The sequence below is a fragment of the Macrobrachium nipponense genome, chromosome 16 (genome assembly GCF_015104395.2).
Source record: "Macrobrachium nipponense isolate FS-2020 chromosome 16, ASM1510439v2, whole genome shotgun sequence".
Taxonomy (NCBI): Eukaryota; Metazoa; Arthropoda; class Malacostraca; order Decapoda; family Palaemonidae; genus Macrobrachium; species Macrobrachium nipponense.
Genome location: NC_087209.1, coordinates 65,121,212 through 65,134,072, shown reverse-complemented (window position 1 = coordinate 65,134,072; position 12,861 = coordinate 65,121,212). Strand labels below are relative to the sequence as shown.

At 39.8% G+C, this 12,861-nt stretch overlaps 1 protein-coding gene across 1 annotated transcript in view; it reads left to right on the top strand.

Moving 5' to 3' along the window:
- Nucleotides 1-12,861, top strand: part of LOC135195785 (constitutive coactivator of PPAR-gamma-like protein 1 homolog) — a 175,172-nt gene that overhangs the window by 125,220 nt on the left and 37,091 nt on the right. The window contains exon 14 of the mRNA XM_064222256.1: nucleotides 5,581-5,706. Coding sequence (XP_064078326.1) covers nucleotides 5,581-5,706 — 126 coding nt within the window. The remainder of the gene's footprint in view (nucleotides 1-5,580; nucleotides 5,707-12,861) is intronic.

Genomic DNA, 12,861 nt, shown 5'->3' with positions numbered 1-12,861 from the left:
ACTAAGGTTTAGCAGGCTAAGAGGCAGGACCTACGAAGTCAGCTACCTTAGCAGTAAGGAACTTAATAAATATTTTTAAAAATTAGTTAATTTTTGAATTATGACGATGTTGCTGTCTGTGACCCACCTCCAAATGTGTCAATCAGCTATATATATACCTCCGCCAAGGTAAGTCATGCATAAAAATGATATTGTTATGATACAATAAAGTTTTATGCATACTTACCTGGCAGGTATATATAATTAAATTCCCACCCTCCTCCCCTCAGGAGACAGGGTTCAAAGAAAACTCTGAGGAAAACGGGAATAGTTCCAAGTACCAGCGCCACGGGAACGTGGGGGAGATCACCTGAACTACCAGTGGTCTAGCGGTTGCCGAGAGTTTTGAAAATTCTGCCAGTGCGAAGACAACAGAGAATGTTGGTTTTGAGGCGTTGCCGAGAGTTTTGAAAATTCTGCCAGTTCGAGACAACAGAGAATGTTGTTTGACAGATTTGCATCTGTCAAACAACAAAGACCTTCACGATCATTGAGGTCTGTGGAATCTCGATTCTAGCTCACCATCTACTTTTTGTCTCGCCTGTTTTCTCGGAGTCAGACACTCGTGCGAGATCAGGCGACATATAGTAGCCCTGAGTTTTCTTATTGACGAAGTCGATTGCGGACGACGTTGGGTTGCGTTGATACACCCCCCCAAGGTTTGCTTAGATTGAATCGCCCAGGCAGTCCAGACACTCATCCTTCAGCTAAGAATAGTGCCTTTTGGTCTCAGGGTACAGCCTTGCTGTCCTTGATTCGTCTGACTGGTCAACTGGTCGTTCACTGACTTAGTACAGACTGTGCATTTCCGGATCGAAGCTTTCAATATGGAACTTAGACGTAGTCTGAAGTTCTTGATGTCAAAGCATTCGAACCTCTCCTGCCTGTTAACTTCTTGCATGTGATCAGGAAGGCCTTCTTCTAACCACCCTAGATACGACAAAGAGGGTTAGTAGATTTTAAGCCATCGTCACAAGTTTGGGCTTTAGAGAACACAAGGCGGTGTGCTCTCTAAGCCTTTCGTTATGGCCTAAGAATCGAAAACCCTTTTTGTCCTTGGGCCAGGATCTTGGAAGCAAGGATGGCACAAGTTAGTGGGCAGGAGCCAGAGAGAGTCTTGTGCCCTGTCAGGTCTCTCAAGTTTTATCTACTTAAAATCAAGAAAGTCGAAGTCAGTCGGGCAATCTGCAGTGTTCCGAAAAAGACCAGACTTGCCCATATCGAAGTACACCCTGGTTTTAGGGTTAAGGAGTTCTTTCAAAAAATGCTCCTTCATTGTGTTTGCACAAAGATTTGAAATCTTTTTATCTGAATGCTCACGAGGTGAGGGCGCGGCCTCGGAAGCATTTCAACAGAGCATGGCACTCAGCAACATCCTGAGTACCATGTTTTAGCGAAGCAACTCTGGGTTCACTTCACACTCCCTGCGAGATGTGAAGATGGCATATGAGATCTGCTGCTCGCTAGGGCCCATACGTGTCTGCAGACACATCTTGTGGGCAAGAAGTACACCTCATCCTATCCTGTAGAAAATGGTTAGGAAGAGCTCTTAATTTAGTTGTGGAGTCGCTCTGACAACGGCGACTTCTTAACTCTGAAGCCTAAGTTAACACACATTAACTTTGGCTAGGTTGGTCAGGTGGTGATATATATAATTTATATATATATTTATTTTACTTCTTAGCCCTCATGGTATGGTCAATATGGTCTAGTCACATTGTGGTCACGCCCTTGTTTGACAGATCATCTGGAGTGCCCACCAGCTTTATAGGTCTCTACCTCGCTGGCAACTCTAGTAAAGCAGAAGCAGACTTGGGTGACAGTAATCACGAAGTCGGCTATGCTAACAGGTGCAACCAAGATGTAAATCATCTGCATGCATTTGTGTCCCAAAATCCTTCTATTCTGTCCCTTCCCACCTCCAACGGTGGGGTTCAACTATATAGATATCTGACAGGTAAGTTTTTCATGAGCAAAAATGATATTGTTATGATACAATAAAGTTTGTTCATACTTAACTGGCAGATATAATATATAGCAAGTACCCACCCACCTCCCCTCCCCAGGGGACAGTGGACCAGAACAAAAATTATGAATAGAAAATGGGAATGGTTCCTGATACCCGCCTCCCAGCGGCGGGAATGGGTACTAACCACCTGGCCGACACTGCGTGTGTCGGAAGTTTTTTAAATTCTGTCGGACTTCAGAAAATACAGCTATATATATACCTGCCAGGTAAGTATGCATAAAACTTTATTGTATCATAACAATATCATTTTTATTTTAAGATAAATATTTAAATATACTTACCTGGCAGTTATATACAATTAGAAACCCACCCACCTCCCCTCAGGAGACTAGAGGGCGAGAAAATCTGAGGTTTCCAGGTAACTATCTAGAGGGCGTACAGGTAACGATCACCTGACCGACGGTCGGCGATTGCCGCGAGTTTCGAAAAGTCTGTCGTGACGTCATGACGTCAGAGAATATAGCTATGTATATAACTGCCAGGTAAGTATATTTAAAAATTTATCTTAAAATAAAAATATCATTTTAAGATTAAAACTTCAAAAAGAGTATTAAGAGTCAGATAGCAGGATTCCAAGAGAAATGATACTATAAGGGAAATTACGGAGGTTCTTCATGTAGATTAGGTAGTAATGGAGGAAAAACCAAGATGGCTTAGACATGATATGTGACAGTGTCAGTTGGGTTCCTTTGGGCACCAGGAGAGTTGGAAGGCCTAGGCTTCCTAGTATGACCAGTGATAGGCTGAATAAGATTGGGAAATCAAATAGACTGATATTAGTATAATCTGTATTGTGATATGGATGTGAACTATGGTATGACAGTTAAAAGACAATATCAGTTTAAGATTAAAACTTCAAGAAGAGTATTAAGAGTCAGATAGCAGGATACCAAGAGAAATGATACTATAAGGGAAATTACGGAGGTTCTTCATGTAGATTAGGTAGTAATGGAGGAAAAACCGAGATGGCTTAGACATGATATGTGACAGTGTCAGTTGGGTTCCCGTGGGCACCAGGAGAGTTGGAAGGCCTAGGCTTCCTAGTTTGAGATTTAAAAGAGAGGCTGGAGAATAGTGAATATTGGTAAAAGATAAAGCATGGGAAAGACAAATTTCATAGTAGCCCTTGGTATTGTATGTTGTTGGGGCAGTGTTTAAATAGCATTCATTTATCTTCCAGAAGCTTAATCATTGAAGGGAGATGAGCATTCTTTTTTATCAGTACATACAGCAGAAAATTTTTGCAATCAAGTGGTGTACAAGTACCATGTACAGTAAGATTATTGGCAGCATACATGTCAGCCTTTTAGGAGTAGCCATTAATCGTTAGGATATCCTTCCAATTGCTTGTCTACATACTTAATAATAGTTATACAGATTTTAAGAAAACCTTTATTAAGAATTTTTTAGCTATTCTGTTCAGCAAGGATGCAAGAATCTGAAGAAACTTGTGTTTATGTAATTAATGAATTTTAAGAGGTTTATGTGCAGTCACAATATTTTATATTGCATCACTTCACTAAATATAGCGTTCAAATCCTGTTAATTTTTTAGTCCATATATATTAATTAGTTTGAGAAATTTTTTTATAATATGAAAAGAAAAATCAGTTAAAACAAGTAAAAATGAAACTTAAATTTCTGCATAAAATTCCTTGTTTTATGCAGGTTTTCAGTATTTTGTCTTATCATTATGCAATATTTCATCATTTTTATATATGAACAGTCCTACCAACCATGTTAACAGAGTAACATTTGTATAAAGAATTTGTTATGCAAATACATAAGTGAGGGGAGCTTGGCAGTGGCATCTCGGATGCTATCAGACTGTCATCTGTTTAAAGTTCTTCATGTTAAAAGAAAGAACTTTATTTTAAGTTTGCAAATGAGATAGAATTGTATAGTATATATAATTTATAACTTCCTTTCTTAAAATGTGAAAGATATAGTTTATAACTTCCTTTCATAAAATGTTACTCTCTCCTGAAAGGTGGTGAAATGCATATCCACTTGAGATTTGGTTTGCATGCCTGTAACACCAAATGTTGAGTACTAGACCAGTTTGGATGCACGATAACTTCTAAATCTTACATACTATACCAGTTTTTTTAATACCATCAAAAACATCAAATTGAAACAGGAAATTTTTAGACATGTAGGAGAAGGAAATTATAATTTTTTTTTTTTAATGAATGGTGTACAGTAAAGAGTCACATTAGAATGAATGGTAACAGTATGTGAATGTAGTTGCGTGTACATGTGCTTTTGGGAGTTACACTACATATCAGGATGTGAGCAGCATTGATAAACTGAAATTGGCTAGAAAACTCACTTTTAACTGAATACTATATGGGATCAACATGATTTATTGTTTTTACTTAATTTTGTTCAGAATATAGTATTGACTTATCTTTAGATATTGTTGTTGTTTAATTATATTTTAAAGCATTATTGACAGTTAATTAGTTAGATCTTGTTGTTCTTTAATTATATTTTAAAGCATTATTGACAGTTTATTAGTTGATATTGTTCTGCTGTATGGAATTTTTTAATGTTATTTATCGACTACTTGTTCACTATCAGTATTATATATCACCCATTACTGATGTTAATTGTAAAGGGAACTACGTTATTTTTGTTTTATGGTTCAATTCATTCTGGATAGTATGAAAATTTTTCTCTGAAGGAGTGAGTAATTCAGTCTTCAACCATATAGGTTCAGAATTAGCTCAAATCGACATTTGAAGGAGATTCAGCAGCGAAATGATCAGTTGTATATTTGCGTAATGGCTGTAAAAGAACACATTATTGATTGTAAAAATCTAATACATACCACACAAATACTTATAAAACAAAATCATTCTGCATATTGTATAGGATTACCTGCCTTTCACAGATCAGGCAAGGATCATTAAGCCTAGCCTAACATTTAGGGTGATATTCAACATTTTTTCTTATTATATTTTGATTATAATAAATAAAATTTAGTAAATAGTTTTATTTTTAATGTTGTACTATATGCTAGACATATAGGCTTAAAATTTTTAATGCGAGAATAAAATTCTTCAGGCCAAAAAAAAGAAATGTTGTAGGCCAAGTCACAAGAAAGAATTAATATTCCACAATTCTTAATGAAAAAACATATGAAAGAATGATAACAATTTAAATTTCCTTTCATTACAATACTATTTAGCTCGGCTGCCATAATATACATTAGAGAGTGCCTCTTCATTGTTTTAGACTAAGCCAGCCATGTTCAGGTATGCTCTCTTGCTGTAAGGCAGCCTAAACTAAGTAACTTGAGAGACTGAAGTTGTCATCATGGCACACCTTGTGCCTGCCTGTCTGAAACATCAAAGGAATTGATGCAATATTTTTTATTCTAATTGTACTATTTGTAAAATTGTTAGTGGTAAATGTTTGGCTTTAGTATTTTACAGGTAAGAAATGTATATATCCAAGATTTTTTTATGTTCATAACTGCAAGGTTAAAAAGCCATTTTCCCCATACAGGTCAGTTGTAGATGACAAAAAGCGACGTTTAAGAGCCTTTCTGAGTTGCATGAGATCTGACTCTCCTCTCATGCTTCATACGTCTCATGTGCCACAGCATTTACTGATCATGGCCACAGTCCTTAGGTAAGATCAGTATGCTTAAAATGATAGTTTTGTGCTAATAAGTTTAAGCTATATTTGTTGTAAATTATTTTGCAAAGGATGAATATTATGTTATGTTTAGCAACTTACATTAAGGAACTTCACAAGTAATGAAGATGTTACCCCTTGATGTATATGAACATCCTCTCAATTGTATGGCATTATTTGTTTCAACGTATGTTGTTTAGTGAGGCAATATTTTGTATCATCTGGTGCAAAGTTGTTGGTGATATTGGTCTTGATTGTAGAATATGTCATAGTATATTACACTTGTGATATATTTATTTAAAAAAGGGTCTTTGGAAGCTTGAGACTCTTAACAATGTCTGTCAACTTTGTAAGATGTTAACCTCTACTTTTCCTAAAACCCTATAATGCCGCTTGGAAATCATACCCAGTCTTGTAATAATGCCGTGTGATCCCTAATACAATATATAATTTTATATGCATAACTTACCAAGTAATCACATAACCATAGTTCCTAACTAATGACAGCTGAAATTTAAAATTTGCGGTAGCGATTATTTTGTTTTAGTGTAGGAACTAGCCCCGCACACTATCAGGGGAGGGGAAAGAGGAACAACTAGGCAAAGACTTGTCAGTTTGTTTCTGCCAGTTGACAACAGTGGTTGTTGATCCTCAGCTACTTGATGATATGGAATTTGTTGTCAGTAACCTGTTGTATATATGTTGGTAGCTTTTTGCTCAGATAGGAATTTTGGTTAAAAGACCAAGTTTTCCTCACGATTGGACTAATTTGACGATGTCTGATGCCAGTTTGTCATCAACTCGCTATTGCAGCAAAGGGTGTAGCATGAGTTTGACTTCATTAAAGTAAGATATACTCACAATTTGCACTTCAGGCAGGAGTCAGGTTTGTTCGCCATTGTTAACGCGTGGGGAATGTATTGAATGGGACACTAAACAATGGAAAGTTTTGTCTTCCCATTTAAATAAGTAGGAAAGTAATAGAAAGAGACAGGCTAATCTTAGACATGACAAGACGACTGCTAGTCAGGATAGTAGTATGTATTGACTCACCTGTTTCTGTATCTGTTATGTCTCCTATTCCGTACCCAGTGTTAACACCCCAACCCTTATCTAACTCCCTCTTTGACGCCTCAGTGCCATTGCCGATTTAGAGTCAAGATTCAAATTTGACTGTTATTTAGAGATTATTGTGCTGTCTATGGCTTAATTAGGGTCTTTGTTTAAAGCCCTAATGAAGAAGGTGAGTAACAAAGGTTTAATAATGTATAGCTCCTAAGCAACTTTCGGAGACTACTTCCTGAAAAAACCAGTCTTCTCAAACAGCCACAACTGCAAATTGTCAAGAAGTTGCTCAGAGCTAAAGGATTTTCGAAAGCAGTTGCGGACTCGATAGCAGGATGCAGACATCTATCAGCAAAAGTTGTCAGTATTCCGCACTTGGTGTAGTAGCAACAAAGTCTCAGCTACTAAAGCGTCTGTGACGGAAATAGCAGATTTCTTGCTATTTCTGAGAGAGCTCTAGAGGATTGTCCACATCTACTATTGAGGGCTACAGGTCAATGCTCAGCTCAGTGTTCTGACATAGAGGCCTGGATCTCACTAATAACCAAGGTATTTCTGATCTCATGAAGTCTTTTGACACTTACAGTATAAAGAAGTCTGAATTAGTGTCATGGAACCTCAATGTGGTTCTGAAATTGCTGTCAGGACCCACCTTTGAGCCACTTAGTTCCAGGTCTTTCAAGAATTTAATTTAGTGAGATTTAACCCTTAATCGTTGAGCTGGTATTTCCGAAAGTGTCTCCTGTATGCTGGCGGCATTCGCGAGTGAGCGCCAAAGCGGGAAAAAAGTTTTTTTCAAAAAATCACAGCACACTTAATTTTCAAGATTAAGTGTTCATTTTTGGCTCCATTTTTGTCATTGCCTGAAGTTTAGTATGCAACCATCAGAAACTAAAAAAATATCATTATCATATATAAATATTAAAATATATGACCGTACGAAAAAAATTTCATATATAATTGTATACAAATCGCGCTCTGAATAAAATGGTTAAAGCTAATGAGTTAAATATTTTTTCGTTGTATTGTACTCTAAATTGCCATGATTTTGGTATATATCAAATTTTATAACTATCAAAGCAACACAGAGAAAATATTATCACAATATGATGCATGAATTCGTAACTCGCTGACATAAAAAAAAAAAAAAATTTTTTTTAAAAAAAAATTCAAAAATTCACCATAAATCGAAATATTGTCCTAGAGACTTCCCGTTTGTTGCAAAATGAAGGTAATTGATTGAATATTACTAGGCCGTAAGTGTTGTAGGTTACAATTGCAGTTTTTCACCATTTCGGTAGAGTTAAAGTTGACCAAAGGTAGAATTTTTTCTATTTATGGTTATTTATATGAAAATATTTCAAAACTGATAAAAGATTCAACCATGGGTTGTATTTTGTTGTATTCTACGTGAAATTGTGCACATTTTCATATATAAAACTGTATGTAACGGCTAATATAAAAAGGTGCAAACATTACAACAATCGGTTGAAAAGATTTCTGATTTTTTCGGAAGAGTTACCGCGCGAACGTTAGGAAAAAGTTTTTTTCACATAAGTGACTTACCGAACAGTTACATAGCTTATAGCTTCTTACCTGCGGCAGTCGAAATTCAAATTGTTGTCGCCAGCGCCGTTGCTATCTTAAGTATAGGTGATACAAGACCCGCCCACATCCGGGAACCCTAGGTACTGCTAGCCTTCTACCATCAATTTTCGTTTCTGCTGCTCACGGGGTAACGCCTGTGAGATTTTCGCTGCAGTCTCCTGCGTCGCCATTTTGGATTTTGGTTTTTGTTTGGTGATGTACAAGTTTTTGGTTTTTTCTTGCCAGTTAGCTATCTCTATTCTGTTTTTCGTCATTATTGCTAATTATGTGAGATTCTAGTTCATCTTCTGTAAGGTTTTGCAGTGCTGGGTGCAAAACAAGATTAGCTAAGTTGTCACGATCCGCACTCTAAGTGCACTAAATGCAGAGGACAAAATTGCAATGGTATGGATGTGACATGTGATGAATGTCAAGGATTGGATGAACAGGGATGGAAGGCGGTTAGATCGCATGCTGAGAAAATGGAGAAAGAAAGGAAGAGGAAGGCAGCTCTTAGGGCTAGTAGTAAGACTAGGTTAGAAACTACTCCTGTTCCTTCGGAGACAAATAAGTCTTCTCTTGCCTCTCCTTTATTAGAGAATATGTCTCCAATTAATAGTCCTCCTACTTCTCCTTTGATTACCCCTGTTCAAGTTGCCCATGTTTCCGAACCCAACACCATTGCCTTGCTTGAGTCTAAGATGGATAAAAAGTTCGAAGTGTTAGCTGAATCAGTTATGAAGTTAGGAAGGTCTATTAAAGCTTTCGTAGATAGTACAGTGAAATCTAGTGCAGTGCAAAGTGTTAATGTTGCGCCTGAGGAGGCGGTTGTCCGTTCCCCCTCGACTCCCAGACGAAGGTCACTGTCCCGCTCCCCCGCAACCGGGAGAAGACATACCTGAGGTCGGAAGGAGTCTGGGGGAGTTTGCCCACGGTTCGCGGGTGTCGTCCAAAAAGGTGTGGAACGGTATTAGTGTTTGTGATTCTCCTCTGTCTTCTGATTCGGAAGTGCAATCACCAGTGAGTAAAAGGCGAAGTGATTTGGTGTCTCGACCGTTAAAAAGACATGCAATTCTTGGGGGTGATTCGTCACCGACTCCTGTTAAGAAGTCTAAGAGGCATTGGAGTCCTCAACCTTCGTGTAGTTTTGCTCCGGATGTGATAATTAGTGAATCTCCTCCGCAGTCGCATTTTTCGGCTAGAAGCAATGGATCTCGGACTAAACTTCGTGATAATTCATGATCGCTCGACTCTCCCAAGCGAGTCTCAGTCACAGTTTCGACTCGGTCGCCTCGTTCAACTCCGTATTACTGTCCAGAGAAGCGTATTCGCTCATCTTCGTTCGACTCCCCTCGCCGTGAGTCGATAGGAATTTCGACTGGTTGTTCTCCTGTGTCGACTCGTTGTGCGGAGACTTCACCTGTTAGAAAGAATCGTTCTTCGACTGAAAGACCATCGACTTCTACAGTGTTAGACGAATCTACCTTAGCTCCATTTAAGAAGCATTTCCAGGATCTTATGAGTTTGTTGAAATCCTCCACTGGGGTACAACATAAGCCTGATTTCGACTCCGCTTCCGTGGAGTCCGCTTCCATGGAGTCTGAAGAGGAAGCTTTGGATCAAGATGACAAGGATTCGTCGGCTTATTCGAGTCTTCTTAAATTTTTCCTTTCCACTTATCCAGAGTACTTTGAACCTGCTTCTCCATCTTCACCGCCTTCAATGTTCGTTAAAGATAGGAAGACAGCGTATCCGTGTCTACCTAAACTGGTTCTTTCTCAGTCTTCGAAGCAGGCCCTTAAGGAGTCAACAGAGTGGCTTTCTAAGAAGAGGGAAACAGGTAAGGCTTTGTTTGCATTCCCGCCTTCTAAGCTTCAGAGTAAAGCGTATCGCTTCTACGCAACTGGAGAAGTTTCTTCTTTGGGATTGTCTGCCTCCTCCCAGGGAGACTTCTCCGGTTTAGTGGACTCACACCGAAGAGCAGCTTTTTCGTCAGCTAAAATTTTGTTTTCTTCTTTGGAGCTTGACCATTTGGTGAAGAATATTTTTAAAGTATTTGAGGTATTTAGTGTTTTGAACTGGACTATTGCCTCTTTAGCTTGCAAGATTGAAGACTGTCAGTCTTTAGAAGAAGATTTTGCCACAGATTGGTTAGGAGTTCTGTCCTGTGCGGATAAGGCTGTTAAGATGGTTCGGGAGAATTAGCAGCCCTTTTCACAATGGGAGTGACGAAGAAGAGAGAAAGGTGGTGTTCTTTCATGTCTAAGGAGTCACTAATAACCAGAAGTCGGCTCTCATGTTTGCTCCTCTCTGTAAATCTCACCTTTTCCCTGAACCAAAAAGAAACATCAACAAATATTCTATCGGATTTAGAAAGAAATCACTAATGATCTCCTTCTTCAGTCTTCTAGACGTCCGAAAGAGCCTACTCCGACAGGAGCAAAGTCTTCTCCTCTTCAGAAGCATCCCTTTCGAGGGAATAAACCTAAGTGGCAACGACCCAGGACAAATTTGCGTCCACAGTACAAGTCCTCAAAGAAACCCCCCTTCAAACCTTCGGACAAGTGAGAAGCCGTTCCTTCACGTGCAAGTAGGGGCAAGACTCCATCTTTTTTGGGAAGAATGGAGTCGAAGAGGTGTAGAGCAATGGGTAGTGCAAGTTCTTCGAGAGGGATACTCTATTCCTCCTTTTGTTCTAGATCCTCCTCTCTCCGATACACCAATCAGCTTAACAACATATTCTCCAGGATCAGAGAGAGCTTTGGCTTTAGCAGCAGAGGTCAATGCACTCATCAAGAGGGAGCAGTAGAGGAAGTCCTCGACAGTTCTCAGGGATTCTAACAACAGACTCTTTGTAGTTTCCCAAAGCCTCGGGAGGTTGGAGGCCAGTGCTAGATGTAAGCGCATTGAACCTTTATGTGCTAAAGACAAAGTTCAATGTGGAAACAAATCGTTCTGTGATGTCTGCACTTCGCCCAGGTGATTGGATGGTGTCCCTGGACATGCAGGATGCCTACTTTCATGTGCCGATTCACCAGAGTTCAAAGAAGTTCCTGAGATTTGTGTTCAAAGGGAGGACGTATCAATTCAGAGCCCTTTGTTTCGGCCTTTCGACGGCCCCTCAAGTGTTTACTCGTGTTCTTGCTCCATTGGGGAAATTGCTGCATATGTTGGGCATAAATGCAGCATTTTACCTGGACGACTGGCTTCTCAGATCGAGTTCGAGGACACAGTGCTTGAAGGATTTACGGAAGACACTGTCATTAGCGAGTCAATTGGGAATTCTCATCAACCTGGAGAAGTTTCAATTAGTGCCTTCCCAGAAGATCCCCTATTTGGGGATGATTCTGGACTCTCAGACTTTTCGGGTTTTTCTGTCCCCGAAAAGAATAGAATCTTGCCTCAAAAAAGTGAGCCAATTCCTGAACCGTCAGTCCTCCTCCGCCTTGGAATGGATGAGTCTCCTAGGGACGTTATCATCAGTAGAGACATTTGTAAAGTTGGGTCGTCTTCACATGAGACCTCTTCAGTTTTTTCTCAAAGCGAGTTGGTGTCGGAAGTCTCAACCAGACACGTATTCGTTCCCAGTGTCGGAAGAGATCAAGAACGACTTGAGATGGTGGATGTCGAGGGAAAGATTGCAAGAGGGTCTCTCCCTGACATTACGGAACCCAGACCTAGAATTATACTCCGACGCATCGGACAGAGGTTGGGGAGCTCTCCTAGGGACCAAAAAGATCTCAGGATTATGGTCAGAGAAAGAGAGGTTGAATCACATCAACATGAAGGAGTTGAAGGCGATTTGGTTCGGTCTGCAAGCATTCGCTCCTTTGGTCGTGGGAAAGAGAGTGGCAGTATACTCCGACAACACCACGGCTCTATCTTATATAAGGAATCAGGGAGGAACCCATTCATTCTCCCTCTACAAAGTCGCAGAAGATCTCCTTCTCTGGTAGATCGGGATATTTCCCTCGTTCCGAGGTTTGTAGAGGGGAAGTTAAATGTACTGGCGGACGAACTCAGTCGAGTAAACCAAGTTCTTCCCACGGAATGGACATTGCAAGACAAAGTTTGTCAGGAACTTTGGAAACTTTGGGAAGACCTGCAGTGGATCTGTTTGCCACGTCGAGGAACAATCGACTTCCGATCTTTTTTTCCCCAGTTACAGATCCTCTTGCTTGGAAGACCGACGCAATGCTTCAGGATTGGACGGGTCTAGACGTTTACGGCTTTCCCCATTTGGAATGATCAGAGAGGTGTTGAACAAGTTCCTCTCGCATCAAAATGTGTCATGACGCTGGTAGCACCATTCTAGCCCAGGGCGAAAGAGTGGTTCGCAGACCTTCTCAAGTTGGTTATAGACCATCCCAGACTTCTTCCTCAGTATCCTCGGCTACTCAAACAGCCCCACTTCGACAGGTATCATCAGAATTTGTCCGCTCTGTCACTGACAGGGTTCAGACTGTCCGGAAACTCGTCAGAGTTAAGGGGTTTTCT